Genomic DNA, 25,195 nt, shown 5'->3' on the forward strand with positions numbered 1-25,195 from the left:
GGTAGCCCGTCACGACGAGGCCAGCCTTGAGTGCAGTATTTGAGGAGCTGGTTGCATTCCCAGTGCAGTTCTTGGTGCCTGCGAACCTCATCTATAGTAATCAGCTTCGTGTCTGTGACCGTAGCAACTTGAAATTCAACAAACTCCTCTACCACATCCACCACACTGATCGACGGCTTCTCATCCGGAGCCCTTGAAAGAGTATCCGCAATGGCTAGCTGTTTGCCAGGAACGTAGACGACGCTAAACTGGTAGCGCATAAGTTTGATGCGAAACCGTTGAATACGTGGGGGCATCGTGTCCAAGTCAGCGTTTCCAAGTAGTGTTACCAGCGGCTGATGATCGGTTTCTAGCGTGAAGTTTAGGCCACGCACATATTGGTGAAAACGGTACACTGCCCATGCTACAGCCAGCGCTTCTTTCTCTGTTTGGCTGTAGCGCTGTTCCGCTTCAGTGCGTGACCTGGATGCGAACGCTACCGCGCGTGGCTCGCCTGATGGTTGTTCCTGCAGAAGAACCGTGCCCAATCCAAATGAGCTCGCGTCGCAGGAGACAATGGTATTACGACCGGGATGATACTTAGAGACGCACAGGTCCGAGGTGAGCATCACTTTTACCTGATTAAAAGCGGTCTCTTGAAGCGGTCCCCATTGCCATGCATTTTGCTCACTTAGCAAAGCGAGAATAGGGGCGGTTGCTTGCGAAAGTTTGGGCAGGAAGCGACCAATATGATTAGCCATGCCGAGGAATCTCCAAACCCGGCGACGTCTTTAGGGGGTTCCAAGTTGCGCAGTGCTTCGAGTTTGTTGGGACTTGGCGAGATACCGTTGGCGTCGATCACCACACCCAGAAACTCCACTTTGTCTTGACCGAAGCAGCATTTTGACTTGTTGAGTTTAACTCCAGCTGTCTTTAGACGTTCAAGAACCTCCACAAGTCGCTTGTCGTGCTCTTCTCGATCTTTGCCAAAAACCAGAATGTCATCTATCATGTTGACGACGTTCGGTTCCCCCTCCAGAATTCGAGCCATTTCTCTCTGAAAATATTCCGGTGCTGAAGTCAAGCGAAAAGGTAGACGACAGTAGCAGTAGCGTCCAAATGGTGTGATGAATGTGGTATACTCTTGGCATTCTCGGGACAATTGCACTTGGTGAAATGCTGCTGTCGCGTTGAGCTTTGAGAACACTTTGGCGTCGCCCAGTTGCCCTAGTACCCATTCGACCGTTGGGAGCACATGCTTTTCACAGAGAACTTTTGTTGAGCTTCGTTAAGTCCACACATATTCGGATTCCGCCTGTTGCCGTCGGTACTGCGACCAGACCGGCACACCATGGCGTCGGCTCCGTAATGCGCGTGATGTCACCTTGTTTTTCCATCTGGTCCAGCTCCTCCTTTACCTGGTTGTACAGAGGAATGGGAATTCTGCGAGGTACACTGAGAGCAAATGGCCTGGCATTTGGCTTGAGTCGAATAGTGTACTCCTCCCCTACAGTACCAAGCCCTTCGAAGATGTCCTGGCCAGGGGTTGCGTCGCTTGCAGAGCTAGCTTGCTTTTCAGGTCGCTGCGCGGCGTCGATGAACTTCATGACCCCCAATGCGAGGATAGCGGGGTAGCCTAGTAGAGGTGTAGACTGCGAAGGCAAGACGTATACTGACTGTACAGAGGTGCGGCTCTTCCGCTCCAACGTAGCTGTGAATTGGCCTGTTACTTTCAAAGGGCAATTTCCTGGACCGGTGAGAAGACCCTCCCGTTTTTCGAGTCGCGACGGTACTCCTCAAAAAGTGCTTGGAACGACGGTAACTTCCGCTCCTGAGTCGACATTGAATTCGAGTGGGACTCCATTCACGTGGACCCAAACAAAGCCTTTGCCTCATGACTGCTCTTGACAGCATGCATCTCGATGGCATGTGACTGTCGGCTTTGCGAGCGCTGTTTGGCTAAGCAAACTGCTTCGAAGTGTCCTTTCTTATTGCAAAACTTGCAAACAGCTTTGTTGGGAGGACAAAATTTCCGCTGATAGTGATCTCGCCCGCAGATGTGACACGATCTGTGCGCGCCGGCGAGGAGCGTTTCTCTTGCTGCCGACGCTTGATTACGTGGCGGCCTTCTCGTTGGCCTGTGTTTCGCCACACCAACGGCGACTGGCCCAGATAACTGGCTTTCTCGTTCAAGTTTTTCTCGTTCCGCATCTTCGTGCAGCCGTGCATGCACAAGCGTTTTATCGAGCGTCAAGTCAGAAGTACGGCAGAGTTGTTGCGATAACCTGCAGCCCAGCAGACCAACAATAAATCGCTCTCGAACGAGCCTGTCCTCAATGGTCGCTGAGCCATAGTTGCATCTTTTTACCATGTTTCGCAACGCGGAATAAAAGGCATCGACGCTCTCGTCTCCTTGCTGCGTCCACTTTTGAAAACTATAACTATCGTGAACTTCGTTTAACGGGTGCACGAAATACGAGGTGAACTTGCTTTTAACAACGCTGTATGATGGAACTCTAGCAACTGTGGAGGGCTACCGCACAAATAGATCCCTTATAATTCTAACCGACAAGTTGAAAGACGCCAGCACGCTTCGACCTTGAACACCCATGCAATATAGAAGCGTTCGTACCCGAACCTCGTCGGCAGCTTGGTGCAATCCTGTAGCGTAGGCACAGCTCTCGAACTGCTCAATCCAGGTAGACCATGCACTTGGGTCGGCGAAGTCGAAGCTCGATGGCTGTTGGAGCCCAGGTACCCCGGCAAACACAGCGTCCGGCTTGTTCGCCATTAGAGCGAGAGAACGGCGACCACTTCTGACACCATGTACGCTGTGGGGTGCTGACAGACGCTAGCAGCGTATACACAAATGACTCGGAGCCCCCTTGACCGAACGTGAGCTGACACCTTTATTCGACAACCACATATATAGAACGCATGGCGCGTAGCGCCCTTAACAACGCCTACAGCTGGCGCGGTAGCCCTGTGGCCGCTCACCGAACGCTTGTTCACCCAGGTTCAGGACCGCCAGCCCTCCTGGACCAGTGGCCCAGCGGAAGAACTGGGCGAGGTAGCCTCTCAGTGGGGGACAGCGTTGATTCGGGTGTGGCGTAGTGACGCGAGCGGCGATAGCTCGTATGGGGCGGACGCCTAGCGAGGAAGCTCTTTGCCCTCGAAGGCCGAACCTTGCGCGCTGCTCACGCCTCGGGCCACACTCTCTCATGCCACGCTTTACGAGGCGCCGCCGTCGACGCTCACAGTTCGGTGTAGATGATGATGATGAGGGTCCTCACTCACGGGTATTTGCCAATAGTGGATGTCCTCTTCGCCACCGAACGGCGCACTGCCTTCCTATGTTTATTTTTCCTACTTCCGTGTACCATATTATCACACACTTCTTGCGATCTCCAATTACAACTGTCCTGCGCCAACCACTTCAGACTTGCGCCTGCGAATTTCCTAATTTCGTCACCCCACCTACTATTCTGTCGTCCTCGACTGTACTTCCCTTCTGTTGGCACCCATTCTGTAACCCTAATGATCCACCGGTTACCTAACCTACACATTACATGGCCTGCTCAGCTCCATTGCTTTCTCTTAATGTCAATTGGAATATCGGCTATGCCCGTTTGCTCTCTGATGCACACCACTCTCTTCCTGCCTCCTTAACATTACGCTTAACATTCTTCGTTCCATCGCTCTTTGCGCGGTATTTAACTTGTTCTCGAGCGTCTTTGTTCTCCAAGTTTCTGCCCCATATTTTCGCCCCGGTAGAATGCAATGACTACACCTGATAATGTCAAGCTTCCAGTCACGATCTGACAATGTCTGCCGTATGCGCTCGAACCCATTTTTATTCTTCTGTAAATTTCCTTCTCATGATGACGGTCCAGTGTTGGTGAACAGGACAATGTCATCTGCAAACCGAAGGTTGCCAATTAAGGTATTCACCGTGGATCTTTACTGCGAAGCCTTGCCAGTTTATAGCTTGAACAATTCTTCCAAGCACGCAGTGAAAATCATTGGAGAGATGGTGTCTCATTGTCTGACCACTTTCCTTATAGGTATCTTTCTACATTTGTTGTGGGGAATCAAGGTAGCTGAGGAATCTGTAGACATTTTCCAAGATATTTACGTAAGCTCCCTGAACTCTTTGATTGCGTAGTGCGCCTATGACTGCTGGTATCTCTACTGAATCAGATGCCTTTTTGTAATCTATGAAAGCCATATAGAGAGGCTGAGTGTACGCTGCATATTTCTCGATTACTTGAGGGATGACATGGATGTGATCCTTTGTAGAGTGTTTCTTCCTGAAGCCAACCTGTTCTCTTAGTTCAATGAAGTCAATTGTTGCCCTTATTCTACTGGAATTTACCTTCGTGGTATATTATACAATACTGGAAGTAAGCTGATGAGCCTATAATTTTCCAATTCTTTAGCGTCTCTTTTTTGTGGTCTAGTGTAATGTTGGCATTCATCCAGTTCTCTGGAACACTACACGTCGTGAGACAATTTGTATAAACAGTCCCAAGCATTTAAAGCGTGACATCGTGATTAAGTCGACTGTTCCATCCATCCTTTATTAAGTCGACTGTTCTTCAATCTTCATATTCTGCTGTTGCTTTTTCCCGTTTCATGTTTTGAATGGCCCTTCTAACTTTATCGCTAGTTTTAGAAGGAGCCTCTGTATCCTGTTCTTTACAGTTTATAAAAGAGGTATCATGATTCCTCTGAATACTGTACTTGTCACTATAGAATTCGCCCGCTTTTTTACTATATCTTCGAGATTGCTGATGATATTACCCTGCTTATCTTTCAGTGTATACATCTTCGTTTGTCCTATGCCAAGTTTCTTTCTCACTGATTTCAGGCTGCGTCCACTTTTTAGGCTTCTTCAGTCCTTCTCACGTAATAGTTTCGAGTATCACTTATCTTCGCCTTTTTAATCAGTTTTGACACTTCCCTGAATTCTATATTATCTCTTGAGTTGGACACTTTCATTCTTTGTCGTTCCTTTATTAGGTCCATGGTTACTTGGGAGATCTTACCTACTGCTTGCCTTGGTGCCTTACAACCAACTTCAATTGCTGCTTCTGAATCCAGCCCAGTGACGGTTTAATTCACTAAGTCTATGTCATCTTCATCTCTCTGTTCTAATGATGCATGTTTGCAATTATCAGCCTGAATTGGTCTGCTTTTACCCTTACTGCATCTAGGTAGGCCTGTTTCTCCTTGACTAATTTTACTCTTTCTCTATTCATACTGAGGTGAATCCTAGGCATCACTAACCTATGATCACTGCACTTTACGCAACCTTACACTTCAACATCCTGCTTGTCCTGGGAGTGGGAGAAAGTATGAAATCAATTTCATTTCTTCTTTCTCCATTAGGGCTTTTGAAGGTCCACTTTCCGTTGCTGCGCTTACTGAAAAGGGTGTTCATTATTGGGAGCTTATTCCTTTTCGCGAATTCTACCAGAAGCTCTCCTCTAGCGTTCCTATAATCGATGCTGTAGTTGCCAATTGCTTGTTCACCAGCCTGCTTTCCCCCGACTCTTGTATTGAAGTCGCCTGTGACTACAGTATGCTGTGTTTCTACTTTTCTCATCGCTAATTCAACATCTTCATTAAACCGTTCTATTTCTTCATCACCGTGACTGTAGTTGCAACGTAGGCTTGTACTGCCTTTATTCTATACTTCCTAGTTAATTTTATTACTACTGATACCCTCTCATTATTGCCCGTAGAATTTGTCACTGTTGCCCTCTATGTCCTTATGAATTATGTATACTACTCCGTGTTGCTTCTTATCTGGCAGTCCTTTACAGCAGAAGAAGTAGCCATCAGTCAGCACTGTATAAGCCTCACCAGTTCTTCTAACCTCACTAAGACCAATTATATCTCAAAAATGCATGATATTTCCTCAAAGGGTACTGCTAACCTAGCTTCACTCAAGATGGTTCATGCGTTGAACGTCGCCAGGTTCAGTTTCTAGTGGCGGCATGTCCGGGTCTAGAGATTCTTCGAAGTCTACTGAAATAAATAAATAAATAAATAAATAAATAAATAAATAAATAAATAAATAAATAAAACATGGTTCAACGTAGTGATTGCTTGCCGATGATGGCTTTCGTCGCTGCTTGAGTATACGTAGAAATTATGGGTATTGAAACTTAGGGGGCGTGTCCTGGTAGTGTAACACTAAAATATTTTTAATTCCTTGGCATGTTGTAACATCTTGTGTACTGGCGTCCTCCAAAACATTTGGATACGTGTGAAATGGTCTGCTGGAGGTTTTACAGGAAGCCAAACGGGGCCTCTAGCAGAGGTCTCAATGAATGACGAGCCCTTAGAATCTGTGCACCCTGGCGAAAGAGGTTTTTAGTCAATTGGTGGGGCACTGCGTACAAATTATCATTGTCTTGCGCGTAAACACCACAAGGTACTGCTGCAAAGTAGCCATACGTCGCTAGTATTGTTCACAAAGGGACCCCAATTTCAAAGCGACCCCTTTTTAAAGCCTGACACGCACCTGAGTACGTATTAAACCTGACTTCCAGACGCAGACGCCATCTCTGCACATAAATATTTGCATAGCTTGGTGGGCTCTCCGGTAAACCAATGTGCAGCAAGATCGAAGAGGCTTAAATACCCCCTCGTGGATTACAACGGCTGCGGAATAAAATGTAATAAACTTCTCTGAAGTCCTTTTAGCGGGTTCTAGATCGAAAAAGTCATGCCTTTCACACGTACTTAAAAAAAGGGTACCGTCTGGCGACAATTGCATACACACAGTTTTCCCAGTCCGGTGCGATTAATTGCGACACATTTTCCCCGCGCAGTACCCGAATGCTCTCTGCATTTTATGTAAGGCAACTAGAGCGACGCTCTCGCACATCTTGTGGGAGTGTTCTGTTATATCAGCTACAATGGCAGTAGCTCCGGAGGCTCTTGCGTCGAAATGGGCCGCTGCTCTGCGCAGGTCCAACCTCAAGACACAAGAGTGGGCAGTCCAGCGGGCCCGACAGGCGGCGACGAGGCAAGGCCTCAAAGTTCCCTCATGGGAGACCTTAGCCCGGGTGGCTAAACTGTGCCGGATTTTGTGTAAAGTTGGTTCCATCCATACCACAAAAACCGGAATGTAGGTAAAACTTTTTTTTAAAAAACCGCGGCAGAATGTCGAACCTCGTCTCACGTACCGGTTTATGACGTATATTGTTTTTAGAATTCAAGTTTGGGGGTGGGAGAGGGAGAGGGTGTGGACTTATATCCGGTCTGACCAATATCTTGGTTTTTATTGTACGTGAATTTGGGTTTGAAGAGGGAAGAGCAAAAAATGGTTGTCGTTCTTGTTCCGTCGTCCATTTGCTCATCATTGATAGTGAATGCGTTTTTCCTTACGCAACTTCCAATAGCTTTACATGAAGCCACTTCATTAGAAATTGTCAACAAAAGCGCATTGCCAGTATTTCGCTTCAGATACGTGTGGAAGCACTTAGTATTGCACCAAGCAACCACAGCACGAAAGTTAATGTAGAGCACAAGTTGAGCAAAGCACTCAATTTATTTGGATTATAGGCTGACGGTGGTCATCCTGAAATTTGGGAGCGGCAACGTAGAAAAGGCTACGTGACTGCAGAGAGTGCATAAATCGATTACTTGCAAGCACGGCAGTGCAATGCCAGCGCGCATCAATGCTCACCTTCGATACATCGTGCTGGTTGATGACGCTGACAGCTCGCTGCGTGAGCAGGTGCGTCGTGTAGGTGCCACTTGCGTTCCATAGAAGTTGACGGTTGAACCAAAAGTCAAATCCACACATTCCTAGCTACAAATAAAGAAAACACAGATAAAGTTACTGGTCGCCATACTTAAAGTGCACTCTGTTTTAAGACCAATACGGGAATGATAACATCAGTTGTGTTCTTGAATGCATCGTTATCTTCGACCTATTTTGTGTCCCGTGTAGGACTGACAGCCTCTCCGAGAAATCTCCAAATACCCCTGCTCTGCATAAGCAGAGTCCGTCTTATGCCAACAAATTCCCGAATTTTATCACAGCCCTGTTTCTCTGTCTTCAGTTACGTTTTTCTTCTTGTGGCGCCCATCGAATGACTGTGGAAATCTCCAGATTGGAATCGTCTATATCTAGGATATTTTTAGTTAGATCTACATGTGCAGGAGCGCTGTTGGATTTCGCCTTAATCGAAATGTGCCTGCTGGGGCGAGGCATTAAACCCACCGGGTTGTGCTCAGCACTGGAACGTTACAATCATTGCGCCACCGCGGTCAGTGGTATCTCAACTGAATTGAAGCTTTACCGTTGCAGAACCAAAAAAATGTAAGGGTTAGCAATACACCGCATTTCTCTCAATTACACAAGTCAAGACATGGATGTAATTCATTCTTGAATACTCCACGCTAATGACAGCTTCCTGTATAGCAAAGCTGCTACTCTTGTACTGTGATACACGAGGCTTGTTCAGCCAGTAAAGAGACAAACACAAAAGGCGGGCTGCGAAGCCTCCTCGAAGTTCACGCGCGAGCACGACGTGACGTCACGTTTTTCGTAGCGCCTTCTAGAGTTAAGTTCGTAGTTTACCGACAAAGGATTACGTTGCATACTAAAGAAATCGAAGACTAAACATAGCAGGTTTCGAGAACTTCTTGGTTCTCGAATCCGAGCTCACTCGGAGTTTGTACGTAATTCGGCCAAATCAGCCGAAATAAGCGAAATTACCTTGGAATGTGTGGCGTACGAATGTGTGTCGAACTGAGCTTTCGGGGACAAATTCTAGTCAATTTATTCAGCAGTATTCGACCTTTCCCCACTGAATCAGTTAAATAACCATCCAAAAATATACTTCGTCAGTTTTAATAACTAAGTCTTTCTTTTTATTTTATAATGAAACAATGAACGCAATACAGTTCTTATCAACCTTATCGGACTTGATCCAACCCTTATTAACCTTTATAAATTAGGCAATGGCTTGCCTATATGGCATCAACATTGATCATCCGTGTTAGCACTCTGCCCACCGAAGCTGTCATCATGATTCCTATTACTCTGGTGATTGCTCTTGTCAAACTTGGCCAATTTATTAATGCGTAAAAGCAATGTTAGGCGGCGCGTATTTTGTGTGGAAAAGTTTGCTGCTATACTTTAATAGTTACCTTAAACAGGCACCAAGGAAATGAATTGCTCCATGGCTGTTAACATGATGGCGCGTCATCTATAGTATGTAGTACATGCTGCACGAAAACAATAACAACAATCACCTGAAGGAGAAGTACCGTTATTAAGATTAAGAGCCAATCCATTGGTGCTTTGTATATCCTATCATAGTGGCCTTCATAATGGCTCTAGCCTTTACCGACAAAATAAGGCGTACACTTCACGTAACGGAAGCAGCCGACTGTCATTTATTTATTTATTTATTTATTTATTTATTGCATGTACCCTCAGGGCCATTGGCATTGGAGAGGGGAGTGGTTACAGGCATACAAAACAAGAAAAAATAGAAAATGTGATACAAGGAATAGGAGTGTTACAATACAAAGTTAACAGGTGTATCTACTCATACAATATTAGCTAAGGCGTTCTTGAAAAGCTGGTAATCTTAGATGGTGGCTGTCAGTGCGGGAAGGTAATTCCACTCTGCTGCTGTACGAGGTATAAATGACCGGAAGAAAGCGTTAGTTCTACAAAATGGGACACCGACCTTGTAGGCATGATCTAATCGCGATGATAGGTGACGTGGCGGAGGGATTAATTCGCTACCCAGGTGTGGATGATGAAACATCTTATGGAAGAGACAGGTACGAAACGCTTTGCGACGTGAGGCTAGGGATGGTAGATTAATGCTTGATTTCATTGAAGATATGCTAGCAATCCTGTTATAGTTGGAAAGAATGAAGCGAACCGAGTTATTTGTGACCATTTCTAGTGAATGTATTAGGTTTACATCATGAGGGTCCCAGATGGATGCGGCGTACTCTAGTTTCGGACGTATTAACGTTTTGTACAACAGCAGTTTGAGGGATGAGGGCGCATTAGAAAAGTTGCGGCGGATGTAACCAAGCATACGATTAGCATTGTTAATTATGTATGTGATATGTGCAGACCAAGTGAGAGTGGAAGTGATGTGTACACCAAGGTACTTGTATGAGCCTACCGATTCTAAGAGGACATGATCTAAGGAATAAGTGGAGATACTGTTGCAAGTTTTTGATACGCGAAGAGATTTACATTTTGTGATGTTAAGTTCCATGAGCCATGTTTTACACCACAATGAAATAGCGTTCAGGTCAGTCTGAAGAGCGGTTACATCGTCACTGCTTGTTATTTCTCTAAAGATTACGAAGTCATCCGCAAATAAATGGATACGAGAGGAAACAGAAGACGGCAAATCGTTTATGTAGATTAGAAAAAGAAGAGGCCCGAGGACGGAGCCTTGTGGGACGCAGGAATGGACAGGGTTTGAGTGAGAGTTCAGATTATTAGCTGACACGTATTGCGAACGGTTTTTAAGGAAACACCCAATCCAAGAAGTTTCGGGTCAATGTTCATGAGCTGTAGTTTGTTAAGTAGCAGTTTGTGAGACACTTTATCGAAAGCTTTGGAGTAGTCTAGGAAAATGCAGTCTGCCATTGAACGAGTATCAAGAATTATGTGTAGCTTATGTATGAAGGAAGCCAGCTGCGTTTCACAAGAAAATGTTTTTCGAAAGCCATGCCGTGAAATCGAAAAAAATGAGTTTGAGTCAAGAAAGTTAGCAAGCTGTGAATATAGGATATGTTCTAATATTTTGCATGAGATACTGGTTAGTGAAATAGGCCGATAACTGAGAGGAGAATGCTTGTCACCCGATTTATAAAGTGGAATCACCTTACCGACTTTCCAATCAAGGGGCAGGTATCCTGTGTCAAGCGATTGTTGAAAAAGTTTTGCTAGTAAAATAGATGAATAAACAACAGTGCTGTGCAAAAATTTCACGGAAAGTAGGTCATGGCCAGGAGCAGAGGAGAGACGCAACGATTTAATCACGGTTTCGATGCCACAGGGTTCAATTGTAATTGGAAACAGCCTAATAATCATAAGAAGGTTCAGTGGGTGGGGAAACATTGCAGGTTACAGAAAAGTTTTGGATAAATCTGTCATTGAGGACGGTTGCGATATGATCACAGGGTATGGTATTCCCACAGTTATCTACAAGAGCTATGGTGTCATCACCTTTTTGGTTAATAACGCGCCAGAGTTTCTCGGTATCATTTGTTAACATGGAAGGCAGCGTGTGACATAAAAATTGTTTCTGGCGTTTCTTAGCGCTGATACATATTCGCTTGAAGCCAATCGGTAGGCACTCCAACGAGCTTCACTCGAGGAAAACTTTGCCGACCTGTAGAATCTACTCTTTTTATTTGATAAAAGTCTTATATGGACATTATACTAGGGAGCGTCTGACTTGCTAGTTACGATGCGAATGGGAATGTACTTGTTGGTTAGGCAAGTAACTTTTTCTGCGAAGATTTCCCAGTTAGTTTCTACTGTACGGCTGTCGAAATCCTGGAGGAAAACATCAAGGAATTAACATAATTCTCTATTAATCGCGTCAAAGTCTGCTTTATTGTAATTACGGATGGTTACAGTTCTTTTGGCATGTTTACGTTGTGCGAGAGTTAAGTGAAAAAAGAGTAAAGAGTGGTCGCTCATTCCTGGAACGTGATTGATGTTGGAAACTAGGTCAGGCTGTGAAGCGAGAACAAGATCAAGGGTATTAGCAGCAGAGTCTGTGGTTCTAGTCGGTTCAGTTACAAGCTGTTCGAGCGAAAAAACGGAGCACATTTCTAAAGATTCTTTAGCTAGCGTGGAAGGTGGGTGTATCGTGGGGACAGTGTTAGACCAGGTTATCTTTGGCATATTAAAATCACCAAGCAAAAGTAATGGGCAGTTCGGGTAACGGGATGAAACGATGTTAACAACATCGTGTAATGCATTTACGAAGTTCTGTGTATAGGTAGGGGGCCGATAACAGACCCCAATAGTAGCTTTTTTATGATTTAGGGCGACGAATGCCCAGACAGTTTCTAAAGGGGTGTTGACGTGGATGCACTGTGAAGCGCAATTTTTCGTGATAGCGAGCAGTACGCCACCTCCTTGTCGCGCAATGCGATCGCAGCGATAGATAGAGAAATTATTTGCAATAAGAAAAAGTTCGTGGTCTCGAATTTCAGGACGCAACCAGGTTTCAGTTAGTACTATGATATCAGCGCTGCAGGTGTCGATGGCGGAGTTAAGGCAGTCACGTTTGCTGATGATACTGCGGATTATCAGCTGAGGGCGGTTTCTGCGCGTGCTGTTTAACAGAGTTAGTAGGATGACTATCATGTGATGGCTGTTTCTTCGTATGCTCGTTAACGCAGTTAGATTCGGGATCATACATGTAGTATTTCTTATTCATTAGTAATTTGTTATATCGGAGCTGATACGGACCTCCGTCGGATGCACTTTTGGCAAACTCGGTTAATTTCTTTCGAGCGTGACGTGTAGCAGGTGAGTAATCTTTATTAACTGAGACGTTTTTTTCCTTCAGATTTTTTCGGGCAGAGAGGACTATCTCTTTCACCTTAAAGTTAGTAAATTTTACAATGATCGGACGTTGTTTCCCTGGCGAATATTGACCTAGGCGATGAGCGCGTTCAATGGCTGAATCCGGAAGAGTGTCAAGTGCGTCAGCCAAAACTACTTTAATGTTTTCTTCCGACTCAGCCCACGATTCCCGGTGGTCGTCTAATCCATAAAAAATGAGGTTGCAGCGTCGTGATTGATCTTCAAGTTCAGTCTGCCGTGATTGCAAAGAAGCAGAATTGATTGACAGCGACTGTACCGAGGTCTGGATGGTGGCTATTTTGTGATCAATTTGGTCAAGTGAGTCCGTTTTGTCTTCTAGGTCGTTTAGTCTTTTTTCGATGGCGCCAATTTTAGTTTCAATATTTTTTTGACTGGCTGTTATGGCTTTAATGTCAGTGCCCATATCGGGCTGGCTTTTTGCTGCTTGCACGGATCGAGCCTGAAGATCTTTTAGAATATGAAATATGACTTTCATCTGTTCGCCTGGCTCATCAGGCAGGGACTGTAGTTCAGCCAAGGACTGAGAACGAGTCGGGGGCCCTGGGTTCGACTCAATATCTCCAGAGCATAGTAATAAAACACCCATTGAAAAACAATCAACAGCAATATCACGGAGCACTCGTGGGCGCGGTGACAATAATAGGAAACGGTCGTCACTCCTTCTGGCATACATGGAAAAAACGTTACACACCTGTAATGCGCAAAAGCGCGGAACGCGAGACATGTTGACAGTGATGGTCCCGCGCCCACTGAAGAAACTGTCGCACTGGTGCCTTCTTATATCGACTGTGGTTGGTGACGTCATCGTAGACTTGGATGATGCGCAGAAGACGGAGATGACGAGCGGAGCAGTACGGTAGGGGTAGTGCGGTTAATAGCAGAGCGGCGTCGATGATATCGGGCTGGACGGGCATTCGGGTTCACCAGGAGGCAAGGCTGTGGTTGACAGCAGGAAAAGCGGCAGGAACACCTGTAATGCGCAAAAGCGCGGAGCGTGAGACATGTTGACAGTGATGGTCCCGCGCCCACTGAAAAAACTGTCGCACTGGCGCCTTCTTATATCAACTGTGGTTGGTGACGTCACCGTAGACTTGGATGATGCGCAGAAGGCAGAGATGACGAGCGGAGCAGTACGGTAGGGGTAGTGCGGTTGATAGCGGAGCGGCGTCGATGATATCGGGCTGGACGGGCATTCGGGTTCACCAGGAGGCAAGGCTGTGGTTGACAGCAGGAAAAGCGGCAGGAACACCTGTAATGCGCAAAAGCGCGGAGCGTGAGACATGTTGACAGTGATGGTCCCGCGCCCACTGAAGAAACTGTCGCACTGGCGCCTTCTTATATCGACTGTGGTTGGTGACGTCACCGTAGACTTGGATGATGCGCAGAAGGCGGAGATGACGAGCGGAGCAGTACGGTAGGGGTAGTGCGGTTGATAGCGGAGCGGCGTCGATGATATCGGGCTGGACGGGCATTCGGATTCACCAGGAGGCAAGGCTGTGGTTGACAGCAGGAAAAGCGGCAGGAACACCTGTAATGCGCAAAAGCGCGGAGCGTGAGACATGTTGACAGTGATGGCCCCGCACCCACTGCAGGTGTCGATGGCGGAGTTAAGGCAGTCACGTTTGCTGATGATACTGCGGATGTGATACTGCGGATGACGAGGCACGCATTGTTCGCGAAATCCATCAAATCCATGCACCGAGGTTTCTGATTAGCTGTATTGAGATTTCATCGGGTCCTGCGATCGCGTGATGAGGGACATTTTCTTCTGCTTATTCCAGTAAAAGTTTTCTACGCTAAGTTTTGATCTTTCCGGCTACTCTGTGGTTTCTGGATCTGTTCTCTCAAACATTCATAGCACCTCCTGACGACTGCCGTTTCCCCGCAGTTAGCAGAACGTCACCAATCACCATTTCCTTGATAGTGCACGTACCAACTCGAATACATGGGTGTAGTAGTCCTGCGTTCCTGTCACGTAGCCGAGAAAACTGTCGAATCCCCGCATCGTTGGAGTGTGGTTCCAGGACGAATGGCCGAGGTGCCACTGGAAGAAGGTCGAAATAAATTGTTTGTAAATCCTGGAGTTTAATTATCCGAATACATTGGGGGGGGGGGGGGGGGGGTTGAGGGGATATTCTGGGCGCAAGCTCTGCAATGATGTCAAATTTGCCATATTTTCAATGCTGACATGTTGACGTGCAGCTACGCCTTTTATGGTTGCCTAAAATTGTGGACAATGTGGAATTTGACCAGATGCGAAAATTGTTCATTTGCTACGACACAATGATATTCCACTTACATTTTCCACTTAAGTATCGTTCACTTACTTTCGCCTTTGTGGGACAGGGTAATAAAGTGCTTCAAAGTGAGCAAGACCGTCATTTAGGTTTATTTTTTACTTTAACCTTCCGTGTCTATATGGATCACTCTGTATACATTACCAAAAACCACACTAGATACTGCCTATTATAGGGACTATTTACATCAGTTAAGGCTTTAATTGCCAATTGATATGTATAGCAAGCGAACGCCTCACTTCCTATATTTACTTAGATTACTTTTTAAACCTTCCGAATCTTGTTGAGCTTGCTGGATATTGATTCTTGCTACCATCGCCTACATAAGGTACATTACCCAGACATCGGATATTTCTTTTATAATTGTGGAAGAAACCATTGACATATTATATTGCTCGCTGGCCGTATTTTTGCTACTTACGTACTGCATAAGCGTTTTTGATAGCTTCGGAGAACTACGGCCTCATCATGAAGATTTGTTTGTATTACTGTTTTCTGCCTGTTGGCACTGTCTTTGTACATGGGGCAAGAACTGAGTCAAGAGATTGTAACTCTTTTCTTTGGCTCCTTCATCTATATAGGTATGTACTCATTATTGTAATTATATTTACTGAATAGTAATATTAGTATAAGGTTGAACGCCACTGTATACGCGGGACAGTTGTTTTCAGGACGAGTATTAATATACTACCCTTCTTCAGCGATTTCTCAGTGATTTAGTATAAACTTTCATTGCAACGGAAACAAGGAAAGAAGAACAGATCAACAGCACAGCACATAATGTACCTAATTAATCGGGAATGCAACGTACAAGCTATTGCTAGCCAGTTTGTAAGGACCGTTTGGTGTAGAAATTCGTATTTTGTTAGTGCCACGACTAAACAAGTACCAAAGGGAGAGAGAGAGAGAAAAATAACGTTTATGTGCACCCGCAAAAAGAGCCCCGAGGAGACAAGAGTCTTCCTGTCTCTTCGGCTTGCTCCTCCCTTTTCAGCTGGCTGATGCTCCTTAGAGCTCAGCGATGTCCAGGGCCATGCGGATGACTTCTCTTCGACCATCTTCCTTCGAGCTGGTCATTAAGGTCTCCCAGGATTGTCCATCCCTATCTGGTTTATTGTATATAGGGCATGTCCATATTATGTGGATCATGTCCGCCTTTGCCCTGCTGTGTTTGTAATTCATGTTCTCAGTGTTATCGTGCCATCTCTTCAGAATGTAGGGGTTGCAGATAACCCCCGCTTGGAGTTGCCTCCGTGTTATCTCTCCTGGCTTACTTAGTTTCTTATGCGCCTCTGGCTGTGTTTTCCTTCCCATTCTTAATAAGTGAGAATTTCGCTTCTTTTTGTTGGGGCTCCCTGGCTGGAGAGGCTGCATTGGTGTACCGGTAAATAAGCTGTCGGGCCAATGCGTGCGCTTTCTCGTTGCCGGGCAAGCCTTCGTGGGCAGGAGTCCATATAAGGTTTACTAATTCTTCAGGAATTGGTCCTTTGTCCAATATGTTGAGCGCCTCTTTGGAGATTCTCCCTGCGGTATAATTCCTGATGGCTGTTTTGGAATGTGACACTATGATTTTGACTCCTTTTTGAGTCAAAGCTAGGGCTATGGCCACCTCCTCTGCAACCTCCACTCTGTTTTGCGTGGTACTGCAGCTCCTCGAGTTCTCACCGTTAGCTTGTGCCGTCACTAAGACGAAACGTGGTCTGCTTTCATGTTCTGCTGCATCCGTGTAGAACACCCCTTGCTTTTTATCTAGCGATTTTTGCAATGCTTTATTCCTGTATTTCCTCCTATCCTGGTGGCGGCTGGGATGCATATTCTTCGGGAGTGGTGGTTTGCGTATCCTGTCTCTGATTTCTGACGGAATGGTTCCCGTGTTTCTTACTCTGTCGTGGGTTTTGTATCCTAGTTTCTCTAGAATTCTCAGACCACCTCTGCTTCTCATTAGTCTCTGTTGTTGGGGACTAGTGTGGCTTCGATCAACTCTTCAAGGGTGTTTTAAATGCCCATGTTTAGTATCCTCTGCGCAGATGTGCATGGTGGCAAGTTTAGGGTTGTTTTAACTCCTTTCCTAATGAGGATTTCTATTTTGTTTTTCTCGGCCCTTGTTAGTTTAAGGTACGGTGTGTGGGGTTCTCCTCCCGTACTCTTGGGACAAAGGAACGACAACACAATAGTGCCAACAATCACAAGGGCATTTATTGCACCTTTCATAGATCAATGCCAGCTAGCCGAGTTGCTATCCACAAAACATGCCGATGGGCGCGCGACAAATCTAGAAGGCCGACTCACCGCGACCGGACAGCGAGCGAATATGTTCGCCCCATGGTGGATCCCAATGCCCGGTCGTTCGCGTGCACGGTCACGCGAACGGTGGCGCCTTCGAAGGCCGCCACGCGAGACGGTCTCGCAGAAGCATGGATCGGCGCACGCGCGGCACGGCACGTCCGCACTGCTTGCTGACCCGAACCAAAGAGGGAGCGCCTTGTCACTTCCGCACCCAAGTAACCCCGCAGCAGCGCAGAACTCGCGCCATCTCTCGCACTGCGCTTGTACCACTCCGACCGCCGCGGGCGCCAGGCCACGCGGCGAAGCCGCACTGCAGGAGCTATGTGGGAAAACAAGATATCGGGACGCGTGAGAGTCGCGCATCCCCACAGGTGTTGCGTATGTGATCTTGCTGATCGCAAAGGACTGTACAATCCATAATATCTTAGCCTCCATCATGCCTGCCTTCTTGTTGGCGATTCTTCTGAGGAGTCGACATGTTTGGCTTACGCTCATTTCAAGCTTTCTAATCGTTTCCGTATTTCTTTCATTGTCCTGAATGTGCAGGCCTAGCACTCGTATAGCTTTTACGTTTGGAGTCGCGTCCCCATTAACCGTGAGTTTTATCCCGTGGTTAGGGATTTTCTTTCGCATTTTCTGTGGACTGATGAAGAGAGCCTCCGACTTCATAGCTGAACATTTAATTCCTGCTTTTTCTAAGTGCTCTTCAATTCTATTGATGGCCTTTTGCTGTGTTTCTTTTATGTGGGCGTCACGGCCTCTATTTATCCATAGGGTGATCTCGTCCGCATAGATCGTATGTTCTAGACCCTGTAAGTCCTTAAGTTTGTGCGGGAGTCCCATCATTACTATGGTAAAAAGAGTGGGTGAGAGCACAGAGCCCTGCGGTGTCCCCTTATTGCTGAGCTCTATCCCTTTCTCCTCGTTACCCCCTAGACTGACCGTTACCGTTCTGTAAGTCAGAAAGTCCTTTATATACTCGTAGGTACGTCTCCCTACGTTTAGGCTATTCAATTGTTCTAAGATTGCCTTATGGTCTACGTTGTCAAACGCTTTGGCCACGTCTAAGCCAACAATGGCTTTCGTGTCCTCCGTTTGGTGGTCGATAATTTGCTCTTTAAGCTGTAGCATGACATCGCATGCAAATAGGTGTGCTCTGAAGCCTATCATTGTGTCAGGGTACATGTCTTGGTCTTCCAAGTATCTGTTGATTCTAAATTGTATCACGTGTTCCATTAGTTTGCCGACGCATGACGTGAGGGATATTGGTCTGAGGTTTTCGAGACTGAGCTTTTTCCTCGGTTTTGTAATTAGGACTAATTTAGCCTCCTGTCATTCCTTGGGGATTTTACCCTTCTCCCAACACTCTTGCATAAAATTTGTTAGGTTTACTATTGACTTGTCGTCTAGGTTCCTCAACATCCCATTGCTGATTCTGTCAAGTCCTGCAGCTGTTTTCGTTCTTAGTCGATTCGGGTCGGCTATAACTTCTCCTATGTCTCTATGCGTCTCTGATTTGCTGCTTTGGGGATCTAGTAGGTGCCTCAATAGTGGCCATGCATTTGATTTACCAATTTTTTGATCCATCTGTTCGCATATGCCATTCCAATTTCGTCTCGTGAGTTCGAGTGTGTATTCTTCAATCTCTCCGTTCAGGCGCACTAATGCCCTCCTAATGTTTCTATTGCTTCTATTCTCTTTCAATTTTTGCTCTAGCTGCCTCTTCTTCCTCCATAGTCCGACCATTCTTCTTTGAGGGCGATGTCGCGCTTTTCAAATTACGCTCGCGTTTGTTCCATGAATTGCATAATAGCACCGTTTATCAGAGTAATATCCTGAATAAATTTGTCCATCTTGATGTTTGAGTCTGTCTCTCCCATTCTCTTCTTTTTGAGCGGGGGCCGATCTGTTTTGGGCTCTTTGTCCCCTACACCCTCTTCGCGTCTCGTACTGTTTCCATCTTTCTCTTTTTTCATCTACTCGATTATCTTTAAAAATTCTTGTCCCTCATTTTTCCTACCCTCAATCAATACTCTAATTTGCTCTTCCTGCCTCTTAATAAGCGCTTTTAGTTCCTGGTTTTCTCTATCTTTTTCTGAATCCTGGGTGACTTTGTCTGACCCGATCACCTTGTTACTTGTTTCCTTCTGTTGTGTCTGGTGTTGGGGCGTCTGTAGCCTCGGGAAGGAATCCGAGCGGCTCCTGGCCCTGCTGCTCGAACTCCCGCTTGGCCTGCTTTTAGGAAGTTCCTTTTGGTTCACTTCCTCGGCCGCTTGTTTTTGCTCCCACCGTCTCTTCTTCACGATGTACGGGGTGCGGAAAGAATTCCTACTCTTCTTATCCCCGGTGACGTGGTTTTTGCCGCAGAGCTGGCACTTTGGTTCGCATTGATGTCCTTCTTGTGGTCTGGTTACCCCACAACCTCTATACCTCGGTTCGTCGTTGTCACACACGTCTGATCTGTGCCCGAGTCCTCCACACTTGCAGCATACTTCGTACCTCTTCTTGTATAGGAAGCACTGTAGAATAGCTCCCATGAAGAAAACCTTGCGTGGAACATTCTCTTCGTCAAAAGTTAGGAGGAAAGTTCTGGTTTTGCCCATTATTGTTGCATCAAGGATTGTCGGGTTGTCTTCATCCTCGTTTAGATTGATTAGGACTTCTTTGTCGGAGTACATTTCCTCTATGCTGTGAATAACTCCACGCCCACAGCTTTCCGGTGCGTTCACGAACGTAACGACCCCGTAATCCTTGTCTTCGATTCTGATCTTATCTATCTTGCTTATTCTTTTAGCATCTTCCATCGATCATGTGTGGTAGATGATCGTACCTTGTTTGGTGTTTATCACGAAGCGGTCTCCCTTGGCTTCTTGTAGGCTGACGCCCGCGCTTTCTCGCACTGCTCTTCCGAGGCTCACTTCCGATGATTGCACCGGAGGCACCGAGAGGCCTTCTCGTAGTCGTAGAGTCATTGTCCAGCCCGTGGCCGGCAGTCTCAGTAGGTTCGATTCTACCGATAGCTCCGCTTCCTTTTTCCATGCTACCTTCTTGAGCACGTCGAGCCGAGCGTCCTTCGTCGTCACCGCGCCAGCTGGCACGGTCTTTTGCCTCCTTTTCGCCAAAACGGTGAACCATCCTTCGTTGTCGGATCCCTTAGGAACCTTTTCGTTGCCTGCCACCATCACATCCATGTCGCCGCTTCTCTGGGAGCCGCCGCTGGCTTGGGGATGCCCGTCGACGCCGTCCACGGCCGAGGCCATGCCGAAGCCGACGTCAGGATTAGCGCGGCGTTGTGCTCCGGCCACGGTATTTTAGCCCGTAAAATCGCTAAAAATCCATTCACAGGCACAAACAATTGTGTCCACAGGCTCCTCGTCACTTACGAAAATCGATTTTAGCCCTTTCACAGATAATTTTTGCCAGAAAAACAACCAGAATCCTTGGTTGTTCGCGGAGCCGGCGTAACCACGTCCTCACTCCTCGACGCTACCTGGCGTTCAAAAAGTACCAAAGAATGATGCTCTCCCGACCACGGAGAAAGATAATTCCGACGCCGCGCAACGCATCGTCTCGGGACAAACCGTGCAACGCCGACGCCGGGGGTCTAAGCTCGTTCCTTTGCTCTCTCCCTGCGCTCCGCGTCATGCTTTCGCACAGACTTCCTCCTTACCTTCCACTTACCGCCGTCTACTCTTAAGCATAGAGAGCTTCATACAATAATTACTAGAGGGAACTCTAGCGCTAGTGTCTACGGGAGCTGCAATGAGAGCGGTTGTACCAGCATGGGTATTCTGGGAAGTAAATGAATTTGCCTAAACTTCGTCCTTTTGTCTTCAAACGGCTTTGTTACTTTGTAAACTCGTCATTTTCAATAATGTACTGCATAATAAATAATTAAATAAACATGATTACAATTGTCCGACGGCAGGATTCGAACACAAAAGCCTGCAAATTGAAACCATTAAGCCACGGACGCATGTATCGACAAGCGAATAAAACGCCCTTATGATTTTGCCGCCGGCATGCCAGTGCCTTGAGACGCTTGGCGCGCTTCGATTTGCCGCCTGGACAAGCTCAATGGTAGCTATTAATAGAAATTTTGCGTGTTCGCGACGTCTTCTGCATTTCGAAGACTATAGATAGCGCTGAAATTTAGGACAATAAAATTTATACAGCGTAATATACAAAGCCACATGAACGTCTGAATCCACAAGCACGAAGATCAGACAAATCCATGTACACCCCATCATTCCTATCTTTGTACAACCTTAGAGTCTGTCATACAGGTACAACTGAAGCGCCAGAGTTCCCTCAAATAATTATTGTATGAAACTATGCTCTAACTGGATGGATGGATGGATGAATGGATGGATGGATATTATGAGCGTCCCCTTTGGAACGGGGTGGTGGGTTGCGCCACCAAGCTCTTGCAATTATACTGCCTAATGTCCTACCTAGGTTAAACAATAAAAAAGGAGAAAAAAAAACACAATGAACTCCCACAACCAAATTTTCTGATCCCCTATTGCGAACTGTGCTTTTGTACGTCTCCGTTTTTTGTCGTCTCCCTACTTTTCTTATACCATTCCTCCAATCGCCTCTTACTTATCCCTATTGCGGACATGTTTACTTTTCCACTGCTCTCGCTGAACCCAGGGGCTTCAAGGAGGCCAGTGGTGCCTAAATTGACCGCTGGGTAGACGTCTTCGCATCCTAATAAAGCATGCTCCATAGTTTCCCTAGCTTTACCGCAGCAAGCACATGATTCTTCTTCCTTCTATCTCGCTTTATAGGTGGGTGTTCTAAGGCATCCCGGTCTCGCTTCGAAAAGTAATGAGCTTCTCTTTGAGTTATCATAAATTGTTTTTTTTTCCTCTTAAGTAGTTATTCATGGCTTGTTTCTTTTCCATTGCCGCCACCCATGAGATTACCTCAGCCTCTCTGACTTTCCGCTTGACGTTTTTGTTGCTGTGTTGCCCACGCTACTGACCGCATACTTGCTGGTAAGCTTCCTAGTCCTTTTCTTTCACTGTGAATCAATGTTTTTCCTGTACAGGTACATCAACACTCTCCCAGCCCATTTAATTTCTTCCATATTACTCAGTCGTTCTTCATACTCAATTTTACTGCGAGCTCCCCTCACTTCAAAACTAGTCCAGCCCATATCACCCTGCACAACTTCATTTGTAGTCTTCCCGTGAGCGCTCAATGCGAGGCGACCTACTGTCCTTTGGTTCCCATCGAGTCCTGGTTGTACCCCTGATTTAAGGGAAACAACCACATTTCCAAAAGTAAGTCCTGGAACCATTACACTGTTCCACATACCTCAGACCACCTCGTACCTATTGTATCCCCATAGAGCTCTGTGCTTCATTATGGCTGCATTTCTCTTCCCCTTCACTGTTGTTGTATTTTCCGGTGTCTCCATGTATCTATTGCCTTCGTTTATCCATATACCAAGGTCTTTACATTCTATTAGCCGAGGTAATTCCTGGCCCTGTTTCGCCACTGTCTGTTCACTGTTCTCATTGAAAACCATAACAGCTGATTTTCTAACACTAAATTTCAAACCTAAATTGTTGCCTTCCTGTCCACAGATATTAGCCAGACGTTGCAAATCAATTTGCTTGTTAGGTAGCAACACAATGTCGTCCGCATAAAATAAACCTGGAAGCTGCTGCTCTACTACTGTACCCGCCTGTTGGTATGAGAGTTTAAAGCCGATATTACTTCCTTCTAGCGCCCTCTCTATCCTCACCATGTACATCATAAACAGCAGTGGGGATAAAGGGCACCCCTGCCTCAGTCCCTTGTTGATATGAACTTTCTCCTCGCTCCTCGTCCCTTCCCAGTCATCGCGTAGCGCCATCTGCCGAGGCGCGTGTAAATCATTCCCCACCTTGCTTCCAGGTGCGCATGCCATAGAGAAAGAAGAATACTAAGAGCGGACACTCAGAGAAATCTGGCCTCAGGACCTACGTCACGGCTACGTAATGAAATAGTACTCTGACCAAATGCCAGAGGACTCTGACTCTGACCAAATGCCAGAGGACGCAGGCGCAAGAAAATAAAATGTTGTAATGAGTTATGCTCAATCGTTCTGCAAAATAACAAATATACGCACAACTTTGGCGTGTTTCTTATACCTAAAAACAGAACTTATCCAAGATACCTTCCGTGATTTTTGTTCATCATCCGTACTGCCATCAACACCAATCACCATTCGTTCATCGAGAAGATATCAACGATTCGTGCACCAGCGGCGTGTCAGCGGGAAGGTTTCGTGAACGTTGGCTGCGGCGGTGTTTTCGTGTGTGAGACAGGTGAGTCACGTTTTCAATCGAAGCTTGGAGTAACTGACTTATGATGGCTACGAGGTTCGCTAAAAAAAAAAAAAAAAACTGTTTGCGGCTCTATATGAGGCGGCTGGACGCGAACAATGCGAAAAACATGCCCACTCAAGAAACGCGTAGCGAGAGGGCTGTACCATGCACTTTCTTGCTAACCCCGCCGAGAACGGAATAATCTTTGTTGGTTGTATTCCGCGAAAATCATCAAACATCGCGAAGCTGCCATTAACTTGCACCAGTTCACGGCTGTGAACTGCACTGCGACTCGCAGCATGTCAGACGCCATCGAGACGCTGCGTCTCGGTTTGCGACGGTAAACCGTTCTTGCCCAGCGCTGTTTTCGATAACCACGGTATCGGCGTTCCATTGAAATAGTTCGTGTTGGGGGTCTAAAAACGATCTGCTGTATAACGGTTAAGGTCAATATCAGGAATTGCACATTTCAGGAAAATTGCGGTTTAGAGAAAATTGAATTCCTAACCCGCGTTTACATGATCGCGCGAAGGTTGACGGTCCTTTCGTTGAGCCGTTCTAAAGGCTGACGAACGCTGGAAAGAACATAAAGGACGCCGCGCCGATTGAGACCAAAAACGGCGTTCCGGGGACGGGCGCTACCTAAATAAAGAAGAGCAGCACGTTAGGCACGATATAGCTAAGCTTTGCTTACGCGTTTCCCCTATAGACTAAGGGTTCTAGAATATTTTGGTAATAGTGCTTGCAAACAATGGCATGTGACATAAACAGCGAGCGTAGCTTATTGCGTTTTGTACTGCAGCGAGGTGTGTAACTACGGCGCACGTCCGTGGCGATTTTTTATACAGAAAAGTAACGGTGGGGAAAAGTCCCCAATGACTACTGCATGTACTTATTGCGGCGGGCGTGTTGGGAAGTACTGCGGATTCTGGTAACTTTCGGTTCCTTAGCATTTTATGCGAAGCATATTACGAGAGCTCAACCCAGCTTCTCAGGCGCGGCGGTGTCGCCTTCAATACCACGTGACACCGTGACGTCACGACAGAGGAGAAACGGGGCTCCAACTCGCGCCGTCGCTCGCGGCGTCGCGGCGGTATATAAGCAGCTGCGCTTGCCTCTGCAAGACACTCACGAGGTGAGATGCCTCCTGGAGACAGAACTGCTCGTTGGAATGAGAAGCGAAGGTTGCGGCGTGCTACAAAGACTGATTTTCTAGGTGGCTTTGGCTCAACTCTTGCAAGATGGGCTAAGTGGGAATCGAACCAGGGTCTCCTGAGTGTGAGATGGAGACGCTACCACTGAGCCACGAGTACGATGCTTCAAAGCGGTACAAAAGCGCCTCTAGTGAATGCGGTGTTGCCTTAGAAACGAGCTGTTTCTAAGGCTCAGGCGTGCGTCGCTTGCTCAGGCGCACATTTCGTTGCCGCGCCGAATGCTGCGTTGCTCGACGCTCACCGCGTCAAATGCGGGGCGCGTAGTCGCTGCGCCGTAGCCCATTGTCTTACACCCCTTGGCGGGTCGACGGGAACGCTGTCGCGTTCCACTCTTGAAGGCGAAGCAGAGTAACGCATGAGTTGTTTCTTCGTCTAGCCGAACCAAATATAGCCAAGCCACAGCAGTTCACCAGGCTAAACAGTGGTTCAACAACTAAAATAAAGGCTAGTATGCTTCGCATCCTG

General features: G+C 46.6%; 1 protein-coding gene across 1 annotated transcript in view; it reads right to left on the reverse strand.

Annotated features, from left to right (window-relative positions):
• The window catches only part of LOC126517916 (arylsulfatase B-like), a 315,163-nt gene that overhangs the window by 190,489 nt on the left and 99,479 nt on the right, over nt 1-25,195 (reverse strand). Inside the window, exons 5-6 of the mRNA XM_050167747.3 lie at nt 14,544-14,654; nt 7,682-7,807 (exon numbers count right to left, since the gene is read on the reverse strand). Coding sequence (XP_050023704.3) covers nt 7,682-7,807; nt 14,544-14,654 — 237 coding nt within the window. The remainder of the gene's footprint in view (nt 1-7,681; nt 7,808-14,543; nt 14,655-25,195) is intronic.

Source organism: Dermacentor andersoni, chromosome 11 (genome assembly GCF_023375885.2).
Source record: "Dermacentor andersoni chromosome 11, qqDerAnde1_hic_scaffold, whole genome shotgun sequence".
Classification (NCBI taxonomy): Eukaryota; Metazoa; Arthropoda; class Arachnida; order Ixodida; family Ixodidae; genus Dermacentor; species Dermacentor andersoni.